The sequence below is a fragment of the Gorilla gorilla genome, chromosome 7, assembly GCF_029281585.2.
Source record: "Gorilla gorilla gorilla isolate KB3781 chromosome 7, NHGRI_mGorGor1-v2.1_pri, whole genome shotgun sequence".
NCBI lineage: Eukaryota > Metazoa > Chordata > Mammalia > Primates > Hominidae > Gorilla > Gorilla gorilla.
Window position 1 is genome coordinate 11,916,190 of NC_073231.2, and position 19,791 is coordinate 11,935,980.

General features: G+C 37.6%; 2 protein-coding genes across 2 annotated transcripts; both read left to right on the top strand.

The window, feature by feature from the left end:
• Positions 1–251: 251 nt before the first annotated feature.
• Positions 252–6,639, top strand: DEFB131A (defensin beta 131A). The gene is made up of 2 exons (XM_031014002.3): positions 252–429; positions 6,333–6,639. The coding sequence occupies exons 1-2, from the start codon at positions 372–374 to the stop codon at positions 6,485–6,487; spliced, it is 213 nt and encodes a 70-aa protein (XP_030869862.1). The 5' UTR covers positions 252–371; the 3' UTR covers positions 6,488–6,639.
• A 2,608-nt stretch (positions 6,640–9,247) lies between these two features.
• Positions 9,248–16,847, top strand: DEFB134 (defensin beta 134). The gene is made up of 3 exons (XM_004046662.5): positions 9,248–9,290; positions 13,719–13,823; positions 15,899–16,847. The coding sequence occupies exons 2-3, from the start codon at positions 13,766–13,768 to the stop codon at positions 16,039–16,041; spliced, it is 201 nt and encodes a 66-aa protein (XP_004046710.1). The 5' UTR covers positions 9,248–9,290; positions 13,719–13,765; the 3' UTR covers positions 16,042–16,847.
• Positions 16,848–19,791: the final 2,944 nt, after the last annotated feature.

Here is a 19,791-nt window from a genome sequence, read left to right on the forward strand (position 1 = left end):
CTTTCTATTATCAGAAAAATAAAATGAATGCTTTTCCTCTATAACTGCTTCCTTAACTTTTACAGTTCCTCCAGAATGCATAAGACAATGCTGATATTTCAAGTCTCTCTCCTGCCTTTGCCATGGCTGTGCTTTCTACTACCTTCGCAGACACCCTGTTGACCTTTGATAAATGTACTTTAAATGACTGATAGTCGTGATGATTGCATGCTTTCTCCTGATATAAAATCTCCTTGAAACACAGAAATCTTCTTGCTCCTGAAAGGTTCAATAATCACTAAACAACTCACCTCTTCAGAGGACTGAATGTACAGAGAAGTCCTCTTCATCTCAGCTACTGATTCCCTCTAACCTGCTTTACCTATTCAAACATGAGGGTCTTGTTTTTTGTCTTTGGAGTCCTTTCCTTGATGTTCACAGTTCCTCCAGGTAAGACAGAAACTTTTTTATTCCGAAGTTCTAAAAATATAAGTAAAAGAAAATGCAAGGTCTTTCAAGAGTCTGAAAATAAATTAGGCATGGGCAGATTTTACTGTACCATGAAGGCTGCTCAGAGGATTGAAGAGTTGATACTAAAGAAATAAATCAGGTGGTTCACTGCAGTGATTTAACCTATGATAAATTCACTTGAGGCCGGGCACAGTGGCTCATGTCTATAATCCCAGCATTTGGGGAGTTTGAGGTGGGTGATCTCAGGAGTTCTAGACCTGCCCGGTGGGGGAAACAGGGTGAAACCCCATCTCTACAAAAAAAAAAATATACAAAAACTTAGTCAGGTATAGTGGTGCGTGCCTGTGGTTCTGGCTACTCAGGAAACTTAGGCAGGAGGATCGCTTGAGCCTGAGATGTCAAGGCTGCATTCAGCTTAGGTCATGCCACTGCACACCAGCTTGGGCAACAGAGTGAGACCCTGTTTCAAAAAATAATAATAATAATAAATAAACTTACTTGAGAGTTGTGTTTGATCAAAAGATGGTGAGAGGATGCACACAGAACACAGGAAATTTAAAGAATTGGAAAAACGAAAAGCGAATGATGACTAGAAGAAGGGCTAGAGGTGAAGAGGTGGATACTCCACCGTAATTCTTGGTTCACAGGATAAATTCACCACTGATCCAGGCAAGGACCTAGCTTCTGTGTTCCTTTAAAGTTGAATAAAACTCATATGATATCATTTAATGTATATGGAAATTACTTTTTGTATGGTGAGAGTTAAGATTCCACCTTAATTTTTAACCACAACTAGCCAAATATATATAAGCATATTTATTAAATAATCAATATGACTTTTCCAAATTAATTTTAAAATTCATCAATACCCCATAATAAAAACATATTAAACTGTGGTTTATACCTGAGATTTAGATTACTGGTTGACTTATTGATCATTTCTGAAGCACATTTTAATACTTCACGATTCAAGATTCCCTCATTTATATAATACTTCATGATTCAAGATTCCCTTATTTATATAATTATAAATAATTATGCCTTTCCTCCATGAATGTTAGTGGGATTTTTATATTTTTATTGAGATACAATTTACCATAAAATTCATTGCCTTAAAGTGTTCTATTCAGTGGTTATCGGTGTATTCTTAAAATTGTGCACCCCTCACCATTATCTAATTCCAGAATATATTTATAACCGCAAGAAGAAATCTCTTCTCCTCCCAGTCCCTAGCAACCACTGATCTAATTTTTGTCTCTATGTATATTCCTATTCTGGACATTTACTGTGAACAGAATAATAAATATGTGATCCTTCATGTCTGCTTTCTTTCATTTAGCATAATGTTTTCAAGATTCATCCATGTTGTGGCATAGATTCGTACTTCATTCCTTCATTCAGTGGTCATCAGTATATCCCACTTTAAGAATCCACTGATACGCACTAAATGGAACACTCTAAAGGAATGAATTTTATAGTAAATTCTATCTCAATAAAAATATAAAACACCAACATTCAAGGAGGAAAAGTATCATTCTGTATAATTATATAAATGATGGAATCTTGAAATACATTTTAAAATATGCTCTGAGGTAATATGCGCCTCAGAAAAGATAAATAAGTCAATTGATAATCTAAATCTCAGGTATAAACCACAGTTTAATATGTATTTATTATAAAGTATTGGTGGATTTTAAAATTAATTTGGGAAAGTTAGATTGATCATTGTTGTTGGTAAAAAAAAAATTTCATCGTATGGATTATTTAGCATATGGTTGCTTATGACAGACTCTAATGATCCATTGTGTTTCTTTTATATCAGTTGTAATGTCTCCTGTTTTATTTCTGATTTTATTTATTTGGCATTCTCTCTTTTGTTCTTGGTTAGTCTAGCTAGCAGTTTATAAAGTCTGTTTATCTCTTCCAAAAGTCAACTTTTTGTTTCATTAATCCTTTGCATTTTTTAAATCTCGAATTCACTTAGTTCTGCTCTGATTTTTATTACTTCTTTCCTTCTCCTAAGTTTGGATTTCATTTTTTCTTGTTTTTCTTGTTCCGTGAGGTGCATAACAGCTTGTTTATAATCTTACTATGTTCTTGCAGTAGGCATTTATTGCTATAAAATTCTCTATTAGCACTGTCTTTGTTGTATTCCATAGGTTTTGGTATGTTGTGTTTCCATTTGCATTTATTTCAAGAACATTTGTTATTTTCTTCTTAATTTTCTCATTGACTCAATGGTTGTTCAGAAGCATGTTGTTTAATTTCCATGTTATCTGTATAGTTTCCAAAGTTCTTCCTAGTATTCATTTCTAGTTCTATTCTATTTTTGTCTAGAATATACTTGATATAATGTTGATTTTTCAAAATTTGTTGAAACTTGTTTTGTGTCTTAACATGTGGTCTAGCCTGGAGAATGTTCTATGAGATGAGGAGAGGAGTGTGTACTCCACTGCTATTGCATGAAATGTTCTGTAAATGTCTGTTAAGTCTATTTGGTCTGTGGTACAGATTATATTTGATGATTATTTGTTAGCTTTCTACCTAGATGATCTGTTCAATGCTGAAAGTGGGGTATTGAAGCCCTCAGTTATCATGATGTTGAGGTGTATCTCTCTCTTTAGCTCTAATGACATTTTTAATATATCTAAATATTCCACTACTGGGTACATATATATACATATTTGGAATTTTTATATCCTCTTGCTGAATTGGCCCTTTTATCATTATATGATGGCCTTCTTTGTCTCTTTTTATGTTCTTTCACTTAAAGTCAATTTTGTCCAATATAAATATAGATGTATTAGGCCATTCTTGCATTGCTATAGGGTTATCATAATAAAGTACCACAGAATGGGTGGCTTAAATAACAAAAGTTCATTTTCTCACAGTTCTGGAAGTTATAAGTCTAAGATCAAGATGTCAGCACATTTGGTCTCTCCTGAGGCCTGTCTCAGCTTGCAGCTGGTTGCCTTCTTGCCATGTCCTCTTATGGCATTTTTTCTGTGCACATGCATTCCTGGTGTCTCTTCCTCTTCTAATAAGGACATCAGCCATAATGCATGAGGGCCATACCCTGGGAGTCTCATTTTAGCTTTGTCACTCCTTAAAAAAAAAACACTTATCTTCAAATATGATTACATTCTGAGATACTAAAGATTGGGACTTCAACATACAAATTTTGGAGGAACACTGCTTAGCCCATAACGATGAATTCGTCAATAGACTGATATGATCAAGGAAAGAATCAGTGAGCTTAAAGAAGTTTATAGCAACTTCCAAAACTTAAAAGCAAAGAAAAAAGAATTAAAAAGAACAGAATATTTAATAAGTGTAGGCCAATTGCAAAAGGAACAATATATGTGTAATGAAGTATCAGGAGGAGGAGAAAGAAAGGAATAGAAGAAATATTTGAAGAAATTCTGACTGAGATTTTCCCAAAATTGAAAATAAACAAAATCTACATATCTAGGAAGCTGAGAGAATACCAAGCAAGATACATACAAAAAATATAAACACAGGCGTATTATATTGAAACTGCCAAAAATCAAAGACAAAAAGAAAATCTTAAAAGAAGCCAGGAGGGGAAAAAATCTTTATCTATGGACAACCAAGGATAAGAATTACATCAGACTTCTCTTAAACCACATAAGCAAAAAGAGAGGAAAGTGAAATATTTAAAATGTTAAAAAAAAAAAAAGAACACTATCTTAAAACTCTCTACTTAGCAAAATTATCTTTTTTTTTTTAGACAGAGTCTCACTTTGTCACCCAGGCTGGAGTGCAGTGGCAGTGACCTTGGCTCACTGCAGCCTCCGCCTCCTGGGTCCAAGCAATCTCGTGCCTCAGCCAGCCACCACCACACCTGGCTAATTTTGTATTTTTAGTAGAGACTGGGTTTCGCTAGGTTGGCCAGGCTGGTCTCGAACTCCTGACCTCAGGTGATCTGCCTGCCTTGGCCTCCCAAAGTGCCAGGATTAAAGGTGCAGGCCACCGTGCCCAGCCTACCCTTTAAATTAAAGTAAAAATACATAATTTTCTTAGGTAAACAAAAATAGAGTTTGTCACCGGTAGTCCTACCTTACAATAAAAGTGAAAAGAAATTCTTCACTCATACTCAATGGTGAAAAACTAAAAGCTTTTCTTCTAAGATCAGGAACAAGGCAAAAGTACCCCTTCTTGCCACATTTATTTAACATGATACTAAAAGTTCTAGCAAGAACAATTAGGCAAGAAAAGGAAATAAATGGCATCCAAACTGTTGGGGGGTGGGAATGAGTAAAATTATCTATTTCCAAATGACATAATTTTTTTGTAAAAAACCCTAAACTTCACTCCCCCAAAATTATTAAAACTAATAACAAATTCAGTAAAGTTGCAGGATAGAAAATCAACATACAAATATCAGTTGTGTTTCTATAGCATTCACAACAAGCAACTGGAAAGCAAGTAAAGAAAATCCCATTCATAATAGCAAGAAAAAGATAAGATACTTAAGAATAAACTTAACCAAAAAGATGAAAGACTGGTACATTAAAAATTGCAGACATTCATGAAAGAAATAAAAGAAGACACAAATCAGTGGAAAGATATCCTATGTTCGTGAATTGGAAGACATAATAATATTAAAATATCCATACTATTCAAAGCAATTTATAGATTATATACAATCCCTATCAAAATCCTAATGGCACTCTTGACAGAAATAGAAAAAAGAATCTTAAAATTCATATAAAGCCACAAAGGACCCAGAAGAGTCAAAACAATGAGCAAGAAAAACAAAGCTAGGGGCATCACATTTTCTAATTTCAAAACGTATTATAAAGATAGAGTAATCAAAACTGTGTGCTACTGGCATAAAGACAGACATATAGGCCACTGGAAGAGAACAGAGGGCCCAGAAATCAACCGACACTTATACAGTCAACTGGCCTTCAACAAACATGCGAAGAATATATAATGGGGAAAAGACGGTTTCCTCAATACATGGTACTGAGAAAACTGAATATTCACATGCAAAAGAATAAAACTGGGCCTGTATCTTATACTACACACAAAAAGCAATTCAAAATGAACTACACATTTAAACATCATTACCTGAGACTGTAAAACTTATAGAAGAAAACATAAGGAGAAACTTTCATGATGTTGGTCATGGCAATTACTTGAACTTATAAATTGTGACAAAAGGATTTGGGAAGGACTGGTAGGTTTAAAGGGAATATTTATGGGAGATTATGGGTTATAGGCTCCTGTGCATATCTCAGTAACTTCCTCAATAAAGGAGACATGGCTTGAGCCCGAATACACTGGGAAGCTGGAACTAAGACTCAACTCCTTCTGACCCCTTCTCTTAATTAAGAATTCTTTTTTCTCATTTCACCAAGAACAGAGAAGCAACCAAAGATAGCATTTCTATTTTTCCACCACCATATCTCTTCACATAGTTTTATCTTTATCCATAATCTACCTTCTCTTCACTCTCTCATTCAAGGCCAACCCCTCCACTTAGACTAGATTCCATCCCCAGTGGCTTTTTCAAGAATTTAACTCCAGAAGTTAAACATTATTTCCTGCATTATGAATATCTACACCACCCCCAAGCAGGATAATTCATTTTAGGTAGAAATATGTGGTAATAGTTCTCATTTAAAATTCTGTACATTTCTAGCTACTGCCTCATTTATCTACTCTCTTTATAGAAGAAATTATCATTTGTCTTTATTCAGCATCTCCACTTTTTCTCTTGCAATCTTTTGCTGTTGTTTTTGTTTTTCTGGGAAAGTTCTGTAATGTTTTTAATTTATTATAAAACATTTCAGACATTTAAAAATAAAAAGTAAGTAATATTGTGTCATATAATTTGTCTTCTCTTTTTAAAGCCAGAAGCTTCATTTCTAATGATGAATGTCCTTCAGAATATTATCATTGCAGACTGAAGTGCAATGCTGATGAACATGCAATTAGATACTGTGCTGACTTCAGCATCTGCTGCAAACTGAAGATCATTGAAATTGACGGACAAAAGAAGTGGTGAAAATGCTAACTCCATCTTCTTCAGACTCCAGGAGCAAAAACATGTCTTAAACTCTCTTATCTATGAATAATTAACATGATGGATGAAAATTATTATAATTGCATGTTTAGATGGTCAGGTGAAAATGAATATAAATTTTATAAATGCTTACACTCTATTTTCATTTGTGCATTTTAACATTAACTCCCTTAATTGACATCCACAGCCACATTGTTGTTTCACCCATAGTACTATATCACAGCCCTACCACTTATTAACTGTTCAAGCTTGGGCAAATTATTTCTTTTCTGTCTATCTCAGCTTCCTTATTTATAAAATGGGATAGCAATAGGTACCTACACTGTGGTACTGTTAGGATTATATGAGTTAGTATATGTGAAGTTCTTAAACAGCACTTGACCCTATTATAGACATTATAAAAATGTTAGCTATAATTTCATGGAACCCAAGAATTTGATCCATCCTATTCCTTTGGGGTTTTATATAATTATTCTGTGTTGCCTAAGAGTTCATGTTTGTTAAAATGTTAGGTGGTTTTGAAAATAAGGTATATTTTTCAGGTTATGAGATATATAATTTTATATAAACACAATCTATTGATGCAACATTATTCTATTCCAGTAATCTAGGACTTGATCACTAGTAGTGAGAACTAAAAAGAAAGAAGAGATACAAGGTGAATTTTAGAATTAGGATTGGCAGGATTTATGGGCCATATGATATATTGAGAAGGCATGAATGATGATTCTGAGATTTCAAAGCTGATAAAAAGATGGATGCCAATATAACTCACTAAACTAGAGAGGCCAGAAGAGAAAGTAGGTTGGGAATGTGGGGAGATTCAATAAAGTGATGTTTTGGCATAATAGGGTTTTAGTCATGTAAGGAATATGTCAGTCTACTAGGCATATTTACAAAAGTATAATTTTCTTTTTCTATAAATTAACTGAATTCCTATTGGGAACCTTATTTTGCCTGGTCACAGAAACTTAAACTTAGTCAATTCATAGTTGATCATATCTTCTCCAAGTAATTTTTAAGTTCCAAAAGAGGTAAGCAGTGATGAGGTATCTGGGAGAGCGTTTATTATGTTAACCTACTAAAACATCTTCATTCTCATCTGATCTCTTGTCACTAATCTAGGTACAACTGCTGAGTTGTGTCTCATTCTTATTTTTAATAAAATTTGTAAAGCTCTTTGGGTGAGGCCCATTCTTTGGTACATTGGTTGCTCCTGCTACTCAAGCATCATCCTAGGTCCTTAGGTTATAAGTAAGTCCCAATAAGGGCCACAAAATAGTATTTCTCTTAAACTACTGCAGAGAGCCCAGCCTCATCTCACCTCAAATTCTTTCTAAAAAGTCTTGCATCATGTCTCAGACGAGTCCTAATATGTGGCATCCACTATTTCTCTTGTCTGTTTCTCTGCCTGCAAGTGGTAATGTCCTGTTGGTAGTGGAAGCACTGGGGTTACCTCTCATTGTTGCTGTGGAAGCTGGTACCAAGTGTTTCTGATGCCTTGGCCCTTTGCGTCCCAAGACCCCGTCTGTGAAAGAAAAGAAAGAAAGAAAGAGAAAGAGAAAGAAAGAAGAAAGAAAGAAAGAAAGAAAGAAAGAAAGAAAGAAAGAAAGAAAGAAAGAAAGAAAAAGAAAGAAAGAAAAAGAAAGGAAGAAAGATTCTTTAGCTTTTTTAGTGTCACTTCCTTACCATAGGTTCTAGCTCCCCAGGCCCTGGCATCTACTAATTCTTCCTGACTGGCCCAGACTAGATTCAAAGTAGAATTTTTGCTATATTTCAGAACCCCTTTGTCCCAGGAGACAATATAGAACAGTGGTTAATTAATTTGGGTTCTAGAATCTCTGTAAGACTTATCAGTCCCAGATGTGTGATTTTAGAAGAATTACTCAAATCTCTGCTTCAACATCTTGAAAATGTGAATGGTGAAAATGTCTAGTTAAGAGATCATTTGTAAGATTAAGTGAGGCAATATTAAAAAAAATACATACTACAATCCTTGATGCCTAAAAGTGCTCCAAATACCAGCTGTTAGGAATATATCTGCAGTAGTTCCCCACCCAGCCACAGTTCTAGTCACTTAAAGTCAACCACAGTCCAAAATATTAAATACGCTGGGTGCAGTGGCTCACGCCTGTAATCCCAGCGCTTTGGGAGACCAAGGTGGGTGGATCACCTGACGGCAGGGGTTCAAGAGCAGCCTGGCCAACACGGTGAAACCCCGTCTCTACTAAAAATACTAAAATCAGCCGGGTGTGGTGGCAGGCACCTGTAATCCCAGCTACTCAGGAGGCTGAGGCAGGAGAATCACTTGAAGCTGGGAGGCACAGGTTGCGGTGAGCCAAGATCACGCCACCGCACTCCAGCCTGGGTGACAGAGCAAGCCTCCATCTCAAAAAAAATAAATAAATAAACACAAAATTCCATAAATAAACAATTCATAAGTTTTAAATTGCATGCTGTTCTGAGTAACACAAAATCTTGCACCACGCAGCTCCACACACCCAGAATGTGAATCATCCCTTTGTCCAGTGTATCCACACTGTAAACACTACCTGCTCATTAGTTATTGAAATCATCTGCTTCTGAGATCCAGCCACTAACATCATCATGGCTCAGTGACCCAGCATCACCTGAAGGAGATGATCCTCCTTCTGACCTATGGTCAGAAGACTAGCAATAGCCTAATGCTATGTCACAATGCCTATGTCATTTTCCTCACTTCCTCTCATCACATAGGCATTTTATCATCTTACATCAGCACAAGAAGAAGAGTGAGCATAGCACAGTAAGATATTTTGGAGGAGACAGAGTTCACATTCACATAACTTTTATAGTATTGTTATGATAGCATATTGTTATAATTGTTTTATTATTAGTTATTGTTATTAAAATCTTACTGTGCCAAATTTATAAATTTAACTTTATCATAGGTCTGCATGTATAGAAAAAAAGCACTGTATATATAGAGTTCAGTATTATCCACTGTTTCAAGCATCTACTGGGGGTCTTGGAACATAGCCCCATGAATAAGGAATAACTACTATATATTGTAAAGTTAAAGTATAAACCTAGTATCTAGAGTTCATTTATTTATTCAACAAATATACCTTTGACACTGATGGCCTGCTAGACTTTCAGCCCAATACTGGTGTAAAATGATAAATAAGACAGTCATGGAATCTGTACTCGGATCTCACAGTCTAATCATAGAGACACAAATAACTTATATAGTAACAATTGTGACAAGTGCTATGAAAAAAAAGGAATGGCTGCTCTAAAATTTGTAATGGGAAAGAGGACCGTCTCTTCACAGAGGATACAGAAGCTGCTTCCTTCTGCATCTCCCACTGTTGGCTAGAATACATTTCTGTTTATTAGGATTGTCATTTGGAAAGGCTGCATATTGAATCTGTATGGCTCAGGGTCAGACAGGGACATTTCAATTGCAGCTGAGAGTATGGCAGTTGCAGAACAACCACAGATCAGGAAGATGAGAAGAGTAGCATGATGACCCTAAAGAAATACCAAACCCAGGAGGTAGAAGAAAGAGCCATCTAGTCCTAGCATGGAGCATACTGTACTTCTCCATTTTCTAATCCCAGAGCACCATGTGGCCTTAGGGGAATATATGGATGAAAAGAAAAAGCTGGTGTGCTGGTAAGCCACATACTTGTTTTCAAATGATGCGCACATCTCCCCTCTTTATCTCTAAAGTCTATGAACTAGGTCAGCTCCCAACTCGTGGCACCTACAGTGAACCAGACGCTGAGCTAGGGGAGGTCTACATAACAAGAGATGATCTCTGACAGTTGTTGAAATTCTTCTTTACCTCTTAGAGCAAAACTCAGAGGCTGTCCTGTTCTGATATTTAAGTAAAATCACGAATTGCTGGTAGTTGGTGACCTAGTCAGTGAACGAGCTCCTTATCAATAGTGGGAGAATAATAGTAATAGTCCGTTCTGGGGAAAAGAATATGGCACTGTAATGGTCTTGGGGTTTTTTAACTTTGGCTTTGTAAGCAACATTATTTTTGCTTGGGTTAAAGCCTTTTCCAGCTGTTTATCAACATAGATAAAAGTATATTGCTTTATTATTTCTCCTTGAGTCATATTCAACGCTTTCTTTTCATGGGCAATGCCAATATCCCACTGAGCATGTCCTCTCTGAGGTTGAGGTTTCCAGGTCTTTTTTTCTCAGAGTGATTGCTGGCTTCTTTGGGAGCCTCAGCCAGTAATTCTTTATACTGTTTATGACCTTTATACTCCCATACCTGCTTTTCATAAACGCATGCCCTCACTGGCTGGTTGCTAAGAAATTGGACATGATATGACCAGGCACCCCTTGTGTCAATTTTAGTATGAACTTCCAGCTGGGGCTCACTTGAGACCAAGGTAGGAATCTAAGGTAGAAATGATAGGTTCCTGCCCTGGGCTTTTTCTGTTTGGTAGGTTTTTTACTACTGATTCTATTTCAGATCTCATTATTGGTTTGTTCAGGCATTCAATTTCTTTCTAGTTCAACCTTGGGAGGTTGTACTTTTCCAGGCATTTATCAATTTCTTCTAGGCTTTGTAGTATGTGTGCATGCAGATGCTCCTAATAGTCTCTGAGGGTTTTTTGCATTTCTTTGGGGTCAGTGGTAATATCCTCTTTCTCGTTTCTGATTGTGTTTTTTTGGATCTTCTTTTTTTAGTCTAGCTAGCAGTCTAAATAAGCAGACTTATTTATTCTTTTAAAGAGCCAACTTTTGGTTTCATTAATCTTTTGTATGGGTTCATGTCTCTATTTCATTCAGTTCAGCTCTGATTTTGGTTATTTCTTTCCTCTGCTAGCTGTGGGTTGATTTGCTCTTGTTTTTTTGGTTCTTCTAAGTGTGATGTTAGGTTCTTAATTTGAGATCTCTCTAACATTTTGTTGTAGGCATTTTCATGCTATAAATGTTCCTCTTAACACTGCTTTAGCTGTGTCTCAGGGATTCTGGTATTGTACCTTTGTTTTCGTCAGTTTCAATGAACGTCTCTTTTTTTATTTTTTTTTATTTTTTTTTAAGACAGCGTCTCACTCCATCACCCAGCAGACCTTGGGTGCAGCAGGACACCTTGGGTGCAGCAGGACAACCACAGCTTACTGTAGTCCCAACCCCTTAGGCTCAAGCAATTCTCCCACCTCGACCTCCCAAGTAGTTGGGACTACAGTCGTGCACCATCACACCTGGCTAATTTTTTTTTTAATCTTGTAGAGACAGGGTCCCACCATGTTGCACAAGCTGGCCTTAAACTGCTGGACTCAAGTGATCCACCTTCCTCAACCTTCCAAAGTGCTAGCATTACAGGTGTGAGCCACTGCACCTGGCCTAGTTTCAAAGAATTTCTTGATTTCTGCCTTAATTTTATCCTTTACCCAAAAGTCTTTAAGGAGCATATTGTTTAATTTCCATGTACTTGTATAGTTTTGAGAGATCTTCTTGGTATTGATTTCTATTTTTATTGCATTGCGGTCTGAGAAGTTACTGGTATGAGTTCTTTTTAATTTGTTAAGTATCACTTTATGGCCAAGCATGTGGTTGATCTTAGAGTATGTGCCATGTACAGATGACAAGAATGTGTATTCTGTTGGTGTGCAGTGGAATGCTCCATAGATGTCTGTTAAGTCCATTTGGTCAAGTGCTGAGTTTAGGTCCTCAATATCTTTATTTGTTTTCTGCCTCAATGATCTGCTTAACACTGTCAATGGGGTGTCAGTGTCTCTCATTATTATTGTGTGGTTATCTAAGTCTCTTCATAGGTCTCTAAGAACTTGTTTTATAAATCTCACTACTCCAATGTTGGGTGCATATATATTTAGGATTATTAAGTCTTCTTTTTGAATTGAACACTTTATCATTTTGTAATGCCTTTCTTTGTCATTTTGGATCATTGTTGCTTTTAGTCTGTTTTGTCTGAAATAAGAATAGCAACCACTGTTCTTTTTCTTTTCCATTTGCTTGCTAGATCTTTCTCCATCCTTTTACTTTGAGTCTATGAATGTCATTGCATGTGAGATCTCTTGATGACAACATACAGCTGTGGCCCAGCCTTTCTACTCCTGAATATTTGCAAAAGAAAAATGAAAGCATATATCCATACCATGACTTGTACATGAATGTCCATAGCAGCTTTTTTTACAATAGCCAAAAACTGGAAATAATCAAACGTCCATCAGTATGTGACTGGATAAACACATGGATGTATATCCATGCAATGGTGCTCAGCAATGAAAAGGAATGAACAACTAATTCATATTATAGCAAGGACGAATCTCAAATAATTATGCTGAGTAAAAGAAACCCAACAAGAAAGAGTATAGAATATATTATTCTATTCACAGGAAATTCCAAGAAAATACAAAGTAATCTATACTGTCAGCAGAAAAGTTGTGGCCTGGAGACTGAGAGGTGAAAGAGACTCAGGAGGGGAATATTACAAAAGGCATGAAAAAACGTTAGGGGGAATGGATATGTTCATTATTTTGAATGTGACGATGGTTTCACAAATGTATAGATATGGCAAAACTTATCCGATTGTGCACTTTACTGTTTGAAGTTTACTGTATGTCATTTATACTTCAATAAAAATGTTTTTTTAAATAGTGACAATTATTTTAAATGACCTTGACAAAATATTGTGCAACACTTAAAAATACTATTTATGAAGTTTATAGTGACACTGATATATAGTATATATCAAGTTACAAAAGCAGGATACCTAATTATAAGAATATTCTTTATAGCTATGTAAAACAAAATATTAAACAACAAACTAGGCATAAATGAAACTTTCTTTAGAATGACAGTTTGTCTCTGAGAAGTTCAAGTGTAACTTGTCCATCCTTGTCATGTTTAATATTTTACCAATTTTCTAAAATTAGCATTTACATTTTTATTGTAACAAAAGCCTATCAAATTTTAATTTTATTCATTTAAAAGAGTAAGAGCACATAGTTCTCAGGCCTCCATGTACTTTTGGAAAACCTGGGTGGGAGAACAGTGTCTTTGTCAACAGGAAAAGCTGTCAAACAAGAAAGGGCTGTCCATTTTTTTCCTCAGATGAGCATTGCCAACACAGCTGCCTCAGGGGTGTTCAGTGTAGCATATCTGCCTGAAGCGAGGCATACCCCAGCCCTGAGAGGTTTGTATAGGACTGTGTGCTCAACCTCTTCTCTCTATTCCCTGACAGCCGATGTCAGACCCTGCCACTAGCCTCCTTAACAGAAGTTCCCAGCCATGAAGCCTCTCCTTGTTGTGTTTGTCTTTCTTTTCCTTTGGGATCCAGTGCTGGCAGGTAAAACTGGCATATTTTGGGGGGTAGGGGTGCTTCATATAGAAGAACAATGCCACTAAACAACCCAATAAACATACTCCACCCACGGGCCTTTCATTTTCAAGCCAGAAAAAAAGCATCAACTAGTTTTGATGTCCACAAGACCTGGGCTTGAATCTGGCTGTCCGACTTGTTAACTATATAACTTTGGACAAAGGTCTAAGCTTCTCTGAGCCTTTGTTTCCTTTTTTTTTTTTTTTTTTTTTTTTTTTGGCTGAACTGATCAGCACCAATGAGCCTTAGTTTCTTCATTTCAAAAATGGAAATGAAGAGTCTCACAAGGATTAAATCGGATCATGTAGGGAATATGTCCGTACATAATATGACAAGTACCTGGCTCATGAGAGCTATCATTGTATTTTCATTAGTAATGCCTATCCTGTCTTCCTGCTGTTATTTTGTCTCTAATTCAAGAATGTATCTAAGTATAATAGTCAAAACCAGAAAATAGTGACAACACAATTTGTTAATTTTCTAATATACTGAAGTTTCCTACAGTTAATTTACTATTTGTGAATCCATTAGTTACATGAGGAAACAGATTTAGAATGGCTAGTTTCAAGAGAATCACTGAGCTTTCTGTGATAGAAGAAATGCCTGATCAGATGAGATAGCAGCCAGGGAGACATGACAGAGAGTGTGAGTGGCCCTGTGCTCTAGCTTCACCATATCCTTTCTGACTTTAGCAATCTCCTCTTGAAAATTCTTTTCACTCAGTGTTACTGAATCAGTCCAGTCAGATTGGTTCATCTGCCTAGATGGACTGAAGTGTTTGCCTGAAGTATTCTCCAGGCAAATGAATCAGATGTTCAGGTTATGTAACTCACCAGGCTAAATTTAAGAATTCATGGGATCAAGGCCTCTTAAAGCTGTTGATGGAACCAATTCCACTACGGTTTATGGCAATGGATTTGTGGCTTCCAGACAAAGAACCCCATCTAGTGTACAATATTCCCTTCAATTCCTTTTGCATTCTCATAACTTGTGATTTCCATTGAAATGTCTTGTCTCATTTTATAGACCATTATATTTTATCTTCCCAAAAGTGTTACAGATTGTCCTCTAGGGCTTCTGTCTTGCAAACTAAGTAACACTGATCCCTTCTTGTTCCTGTAGGACAATTATCCTCCAGGGCATTATGACTCAGATAGGGTATGTGTTTGCTCAAAATTTCTACAGATTCCTTGAGCTTCAATAAGACTTCTCAAATATTCAGAATTGATTTCATCCTCCTCCAAACTCACAAGACCATTCCACATTGCAAATACATCATTGCATTTGTCATGTTTTTTCCTCTCTCAGAGATATTTTGTATTTCTTCTCTTTTTGTCTAGAATGAAAATTCATTGAGGTTAAGGTCTATATCATACTCAAATCTGTACCCCAACAGTCCTTGATTCACAGGATTTATAAAAATTGGTTTATGAATAATAATGAGTAAGTATTTAAAAAATAATGAGTGAATGACTATGTGAATAGCTAGCTTGATTGTTTGGGTTATATTCATTGACAAATTCAGGGAAACTTCCAAATTATTACTTGTTTTAGTCAGCTTGGGCTGCGATAACGAAATTCCGCAGACTGTGGCTTAGACAAACTTTATTTTCTCATAGTTCCAGAAGATGAGAAATCCAAGATCAAGGTGTTAGCTGATTCAATTTCTGATGAGGGCTTGCTTTCAAGCTTGTAGATGGCCATCTTTTTGCTGTGACCTTCACTAATAAGACCATCAATCCTACTGGATTAGCCTATCAATCTTATTGGATTAGGGTTCCACCATCATGACCTCATTTAACTTATATCACTTCCTGAAGGCCCTATCTCCAAAGACAGTCACATCAGGGGTGAGGGTTTCAGCATATGAATTTTGGGGTGACACAATTCAGCCCCTACCACTAATTAATTTTTTCAGTTAGAAGATCAATTATCATAACCAAATCTCCTTGGTATCCAGTTGGATAAAAATTGAGGGACTAGCAATTTTATGGTCCAAAAAGGCCAGTAGTGAATTATCTTTCTATTCATTTTCCTTCCAGGTATAAATTCATTATCATCAGAAATGCACAAGAAATGCTATAAAAATGGCATCTGCAGACTTGAATGCTATGAGAGTGAAATGTTAGTTGCCTACTGTATGTTTCAGCTGGAGTGCTGTGTCAAAGGAAATCCTGCACCCTGACATAAGAAACCAATGAATGGCCACTATCCTGTAGGCCCTTGATTCTGCCATCTTTCACAAAACCAGGGAATTTAGATCAAACTGTGACACCATGATGTGTCCATGACTACTGGTTTTTAGCATTTTTATAAGCCAGCAGACTCTTGTGGTCTTAAATTTAAAGAGCTGAGCTGTAGCCTTCTTTAAAAGAGCTCAGTTTTTCACAAAAACAATGTAGAAGATATTTTCTCACTTCAAAGTGATGTCCAGTGTGCTCATCAGCACCTGCTTCTCCCTCTAATCATAGAGGATATTCTTATTATTTAGAGAGGCTTCAAGAGAAACAACTTTTGACACCTAAGTCGTGTCCTACCTTGGCTTCAGCTTCGCATTTCCCATTTCTGTGAAATTCCCAACTTTAGAGAAGCAGATTTGCCATGGCCTTCTGACAACCTTGTACATCTCTCACATAAACCGCATAGGCAGGGCTTAACTACAGGCTGGCCCGAGTCTGGACTGAGTCTGACCCTGAAGTTCCTTTGGAACAGGAGAGGCCATCTTGTGAAGGGCTGGAACAAGGTAATTTCTCATCCACCTCCCTACTTTCAGTTGAGCAATGGAACTTCCCACCTGAGCCCCCAGGGTTCAGCTACAGGCTATAAGACTGCCGTCCTGTGGTTTAGTGTTGGTTCCTTAGCAGCAGAGTGATGCCACCTCTGCTGCCCGTCATCTGACTCCTCTGGATGGGTGTTATCCTGTGGCTTAAGAGCTAACACCATGCTGATCTTGCTTTGCTATATGTGTAACTAATAAACTGCCTAAATCCATTTGGACTCATGGTTTTCTTTACCAATAAACTTTATGAAGGTGTAACAGGAAAACTTAGCAACTTCTGTCATGTTGCTTCTGGCCCTACTGGCTACGCTGGTGAATTCTTGCTTGATTTTTCAACAACATTCACCCTTATGGATGCATGAATGTGTGAGTTCTGTATCTGCTGCTCACGATAAAGACTGGGTGGCAAAGGAGAGTAGATTCTGGCTGTGGAGCAACTTTCACGATCTTCAGTGCTCGATATGGCTCAGGCTCTCTAGTGATGTGAGACTGAGAGTGTGGGGCTCTTGCCGCAAACAGCTGGTTGCTGATGTGGTACGAGGAAAAGGATACAGCATCTTAGTTCTGGGGCTGAGATGACAGTACTGCCTGCCCAACCACACATGGCTGCTGGGAAGGGATGAAAAGAGAACAGCAGGTGAAAAAGCATGAGGGGTTGTAAGGAGTTCTGTACTTCCAGCAAATGTCCAACCTTTGAGCAAATTCAGTGTTGGTGTCTTTAGAGAGGAAGGTACTAAAAATCCAGTAGAATGTCTCCTCTCTGAGGCCCAGACTCCCTATGTAGACTGTAAGGAGTTTGGTTAAAATTGAATGGGATCAGAGATGGCCTGGAATTGTAACTATGGTTACTAAGTGTGCAGAGTAAATGCATCCAGACATGGCTAAGAAAACTGTCAGACACTGAGGGAGACAGAGGGGTCCCTACTGGAAGAGCACCAAATCTTCTGAAACTTTGGCCTCATAACATCCTGGACAGTCTTAGGCTTGCTTTTCATCTCACTCCTCCTAGTTGGGTGCAAGTTCTCTACACATACAGATAAAGAGAAACCTGAAAACAATCCAGCCTGCTGACAATCTGAAGAATGAGGTGTGATGACACTTTACAGACTAACTAGAAAGCTGATCCCCAAAGCCAGGGAGTGAGTCTACGTTCTCTATGCTAGAAAGTACTCTCTGGAATCTGGCTAAGTCCTGCATGGACAGAACTTTCCACTGCTACATGATATCAAAATAAGGCTATTACATCAGGGCCAGGCAACCTCTATGCCTTAGACCCTGCTCTACTATTCGCACTAGCCAATATTAAACCTGCTTATCCCAACTCCCTGCTCCTTCCAACAGAAATTTGCTAATCCTGCACTGCCTTCACCTTACCCTTGACAAGCCATATACCCTGTCAGGAAATGAACTCTGTAACAACCAAGATAGCTGCAAACTTTATTCTTCTGAGAGAAAGTGTTTATGTTATATGCACACCCTCCAGCTTTGCTGAAGGAACCTGAACAGATATTCACTAAGTTTGGTTGGTCTCTGTACATTGACACTTCCAAAACAAACCCAATTCCAAGATCCAAAGCTTTTTAAAAAATAATTTAATTATTTACCAAATCTATCTGTATGGAAACAAAATGGGGAAGGGATTTGTCACAATATGGAGCAAACTCTCTTCAAAATTCTTTCTGAATATCGCTCCCTGAAATCTTACTCATTCAGTAGTGAAAACTGCATTGTCTAAAAGCAACATCTAGAATTTATCTGGGATATCTAGAATTTGTAATAGAGATTCTGAGAAGCCTCAAGGGTAAGAACAAGCTCTGTCTTTAGGGAAACTCATTTTTACTTAGAGCTAATTTTTGACATTCTTTCCAGTTTTATTGAGATATGATTGCCAAATAAAAATTGTATATTCAAGGTTCAGGACATGGCTTGATATACATATGCATCACGTAATGATTACCACAAATTTCTATTGTTTCTAAGCCACCCCATCTGAGAAATTTTGCTACAGCAGTTCTAAAAGGCAGAGAGCATCTTATATTTTCTGTATTCTGATAATTTGACATCTGAAGCCTTGTTGAACCTGGAGGGCCTGCCACTGCCAGAGTTAGCCACCTCCTAGAGACAGTATGCTTTTCAAATCATACTTGCCCGCAGTGTGCTTTTCAAACCAACCAATTCAGGGTCCACACCTCAACCACCTCCTTTATCAGGCCTTCATACTACGGGACCCTGTCCACTCACCCTAATCACCCAAGTACCAGGCAATCAGGGATATTCCCTAGACTCCAGCACCTGCTAAAATTATTCGAATTTTAGCCAATCAATTTAGACGTTTAATTTGTTAAAGTTAAGAAAAGTGGCCAATGACACAGCCTCAGGAGGTCCTAAGGACATGTGCCCAAGGTGGTTGGGTTACAGCTTAATTTTATGCATTTTAGGGACACAGAAGTTACAAGCAAAGACATAAATCAATGCATGTAAGATATACATGGGTTCACGGGGCACGGTGGCTCAAGCCTGTAATCCCAGCACTTTGGGAGGCCGAGATGGGTGGATCACAAGGTTAGGAGATCGAGACAATCCTGGCTAATGCGGTGAAACCCGGTTTCTACTAAAAATACAAAAACTAGCTGGGCATGGTGGCGGGTGCCTGTAGTCCCAACTACTCGGGAGGCTGAGGCAGGAGAATGCCTTGAACCCAGGAGACAGAGCTTGCAGTGAGCCGAGATCACACCACTGCACTCCAGCCTGGGCGACAGTGCGAGACTCCGTCTCAAAAAAAAAAAAAAGAAAGATATACATTGGTTCAGCCTGAAAAGCAGGACATCTCAAAGCAGGGGGAGGGGAGCTTCCAGCTCATAGGTGGATTCAGAGATGTCCTGGGTAGCGTTTGTTTGAAGGAGTTAAGCTCTGCCAAAAGAGTTAAAGTCAGCCTGAGTTAATTTAAGGTAAGGTAAGGTAAGGTAAGGTAAGGTGGGAGGAGGTGGGTGGGATTGTGGAAGCCAAGGTCCCTGTCATGTAGATGAAGCCTCTAGTTTGCAGGCTTCAGAAAGAATAGATGTGAATATCTCTTATTGGACCTTAACCCATTTCCTGTTTGCCCTGAGAATATTCTTGTCTCTAATCCTAATGTAACATATACATTTCTGTTGCATT

Bases quoted from the DNA above. Each gene is read 5' to 3' on its own strand.
- DEFB134 (XM_004046662.5), top strand. From the start codon at position 13,766: ATGAAGCCTCTCCTTGTTGTGTTTGTCTTTCTTTTCCTTTGGGATCCA. The intron at 13,824-15,898 runs GTAAAACTGGCA...TTTTCCTTCCAG, and splicing joins TTGGGATCCAGTGCTGGCAG to GTATAAATTCATTATCATCA.
- DEFB131A (XM_031014002.3), top strand. From the start codon at position 372: ATGAGGGTCTTGTTTTTTGTCTTTGGAGTCCTTTCCTTGATGTTCACA. The intron at 430-6,332 runs GTAAGACAGAAA...CTCTTTTTAAAG, and splicing joins GATGTTCACAGTTCCTCCAG to CCAGAAGCTTCATTTCTAAT.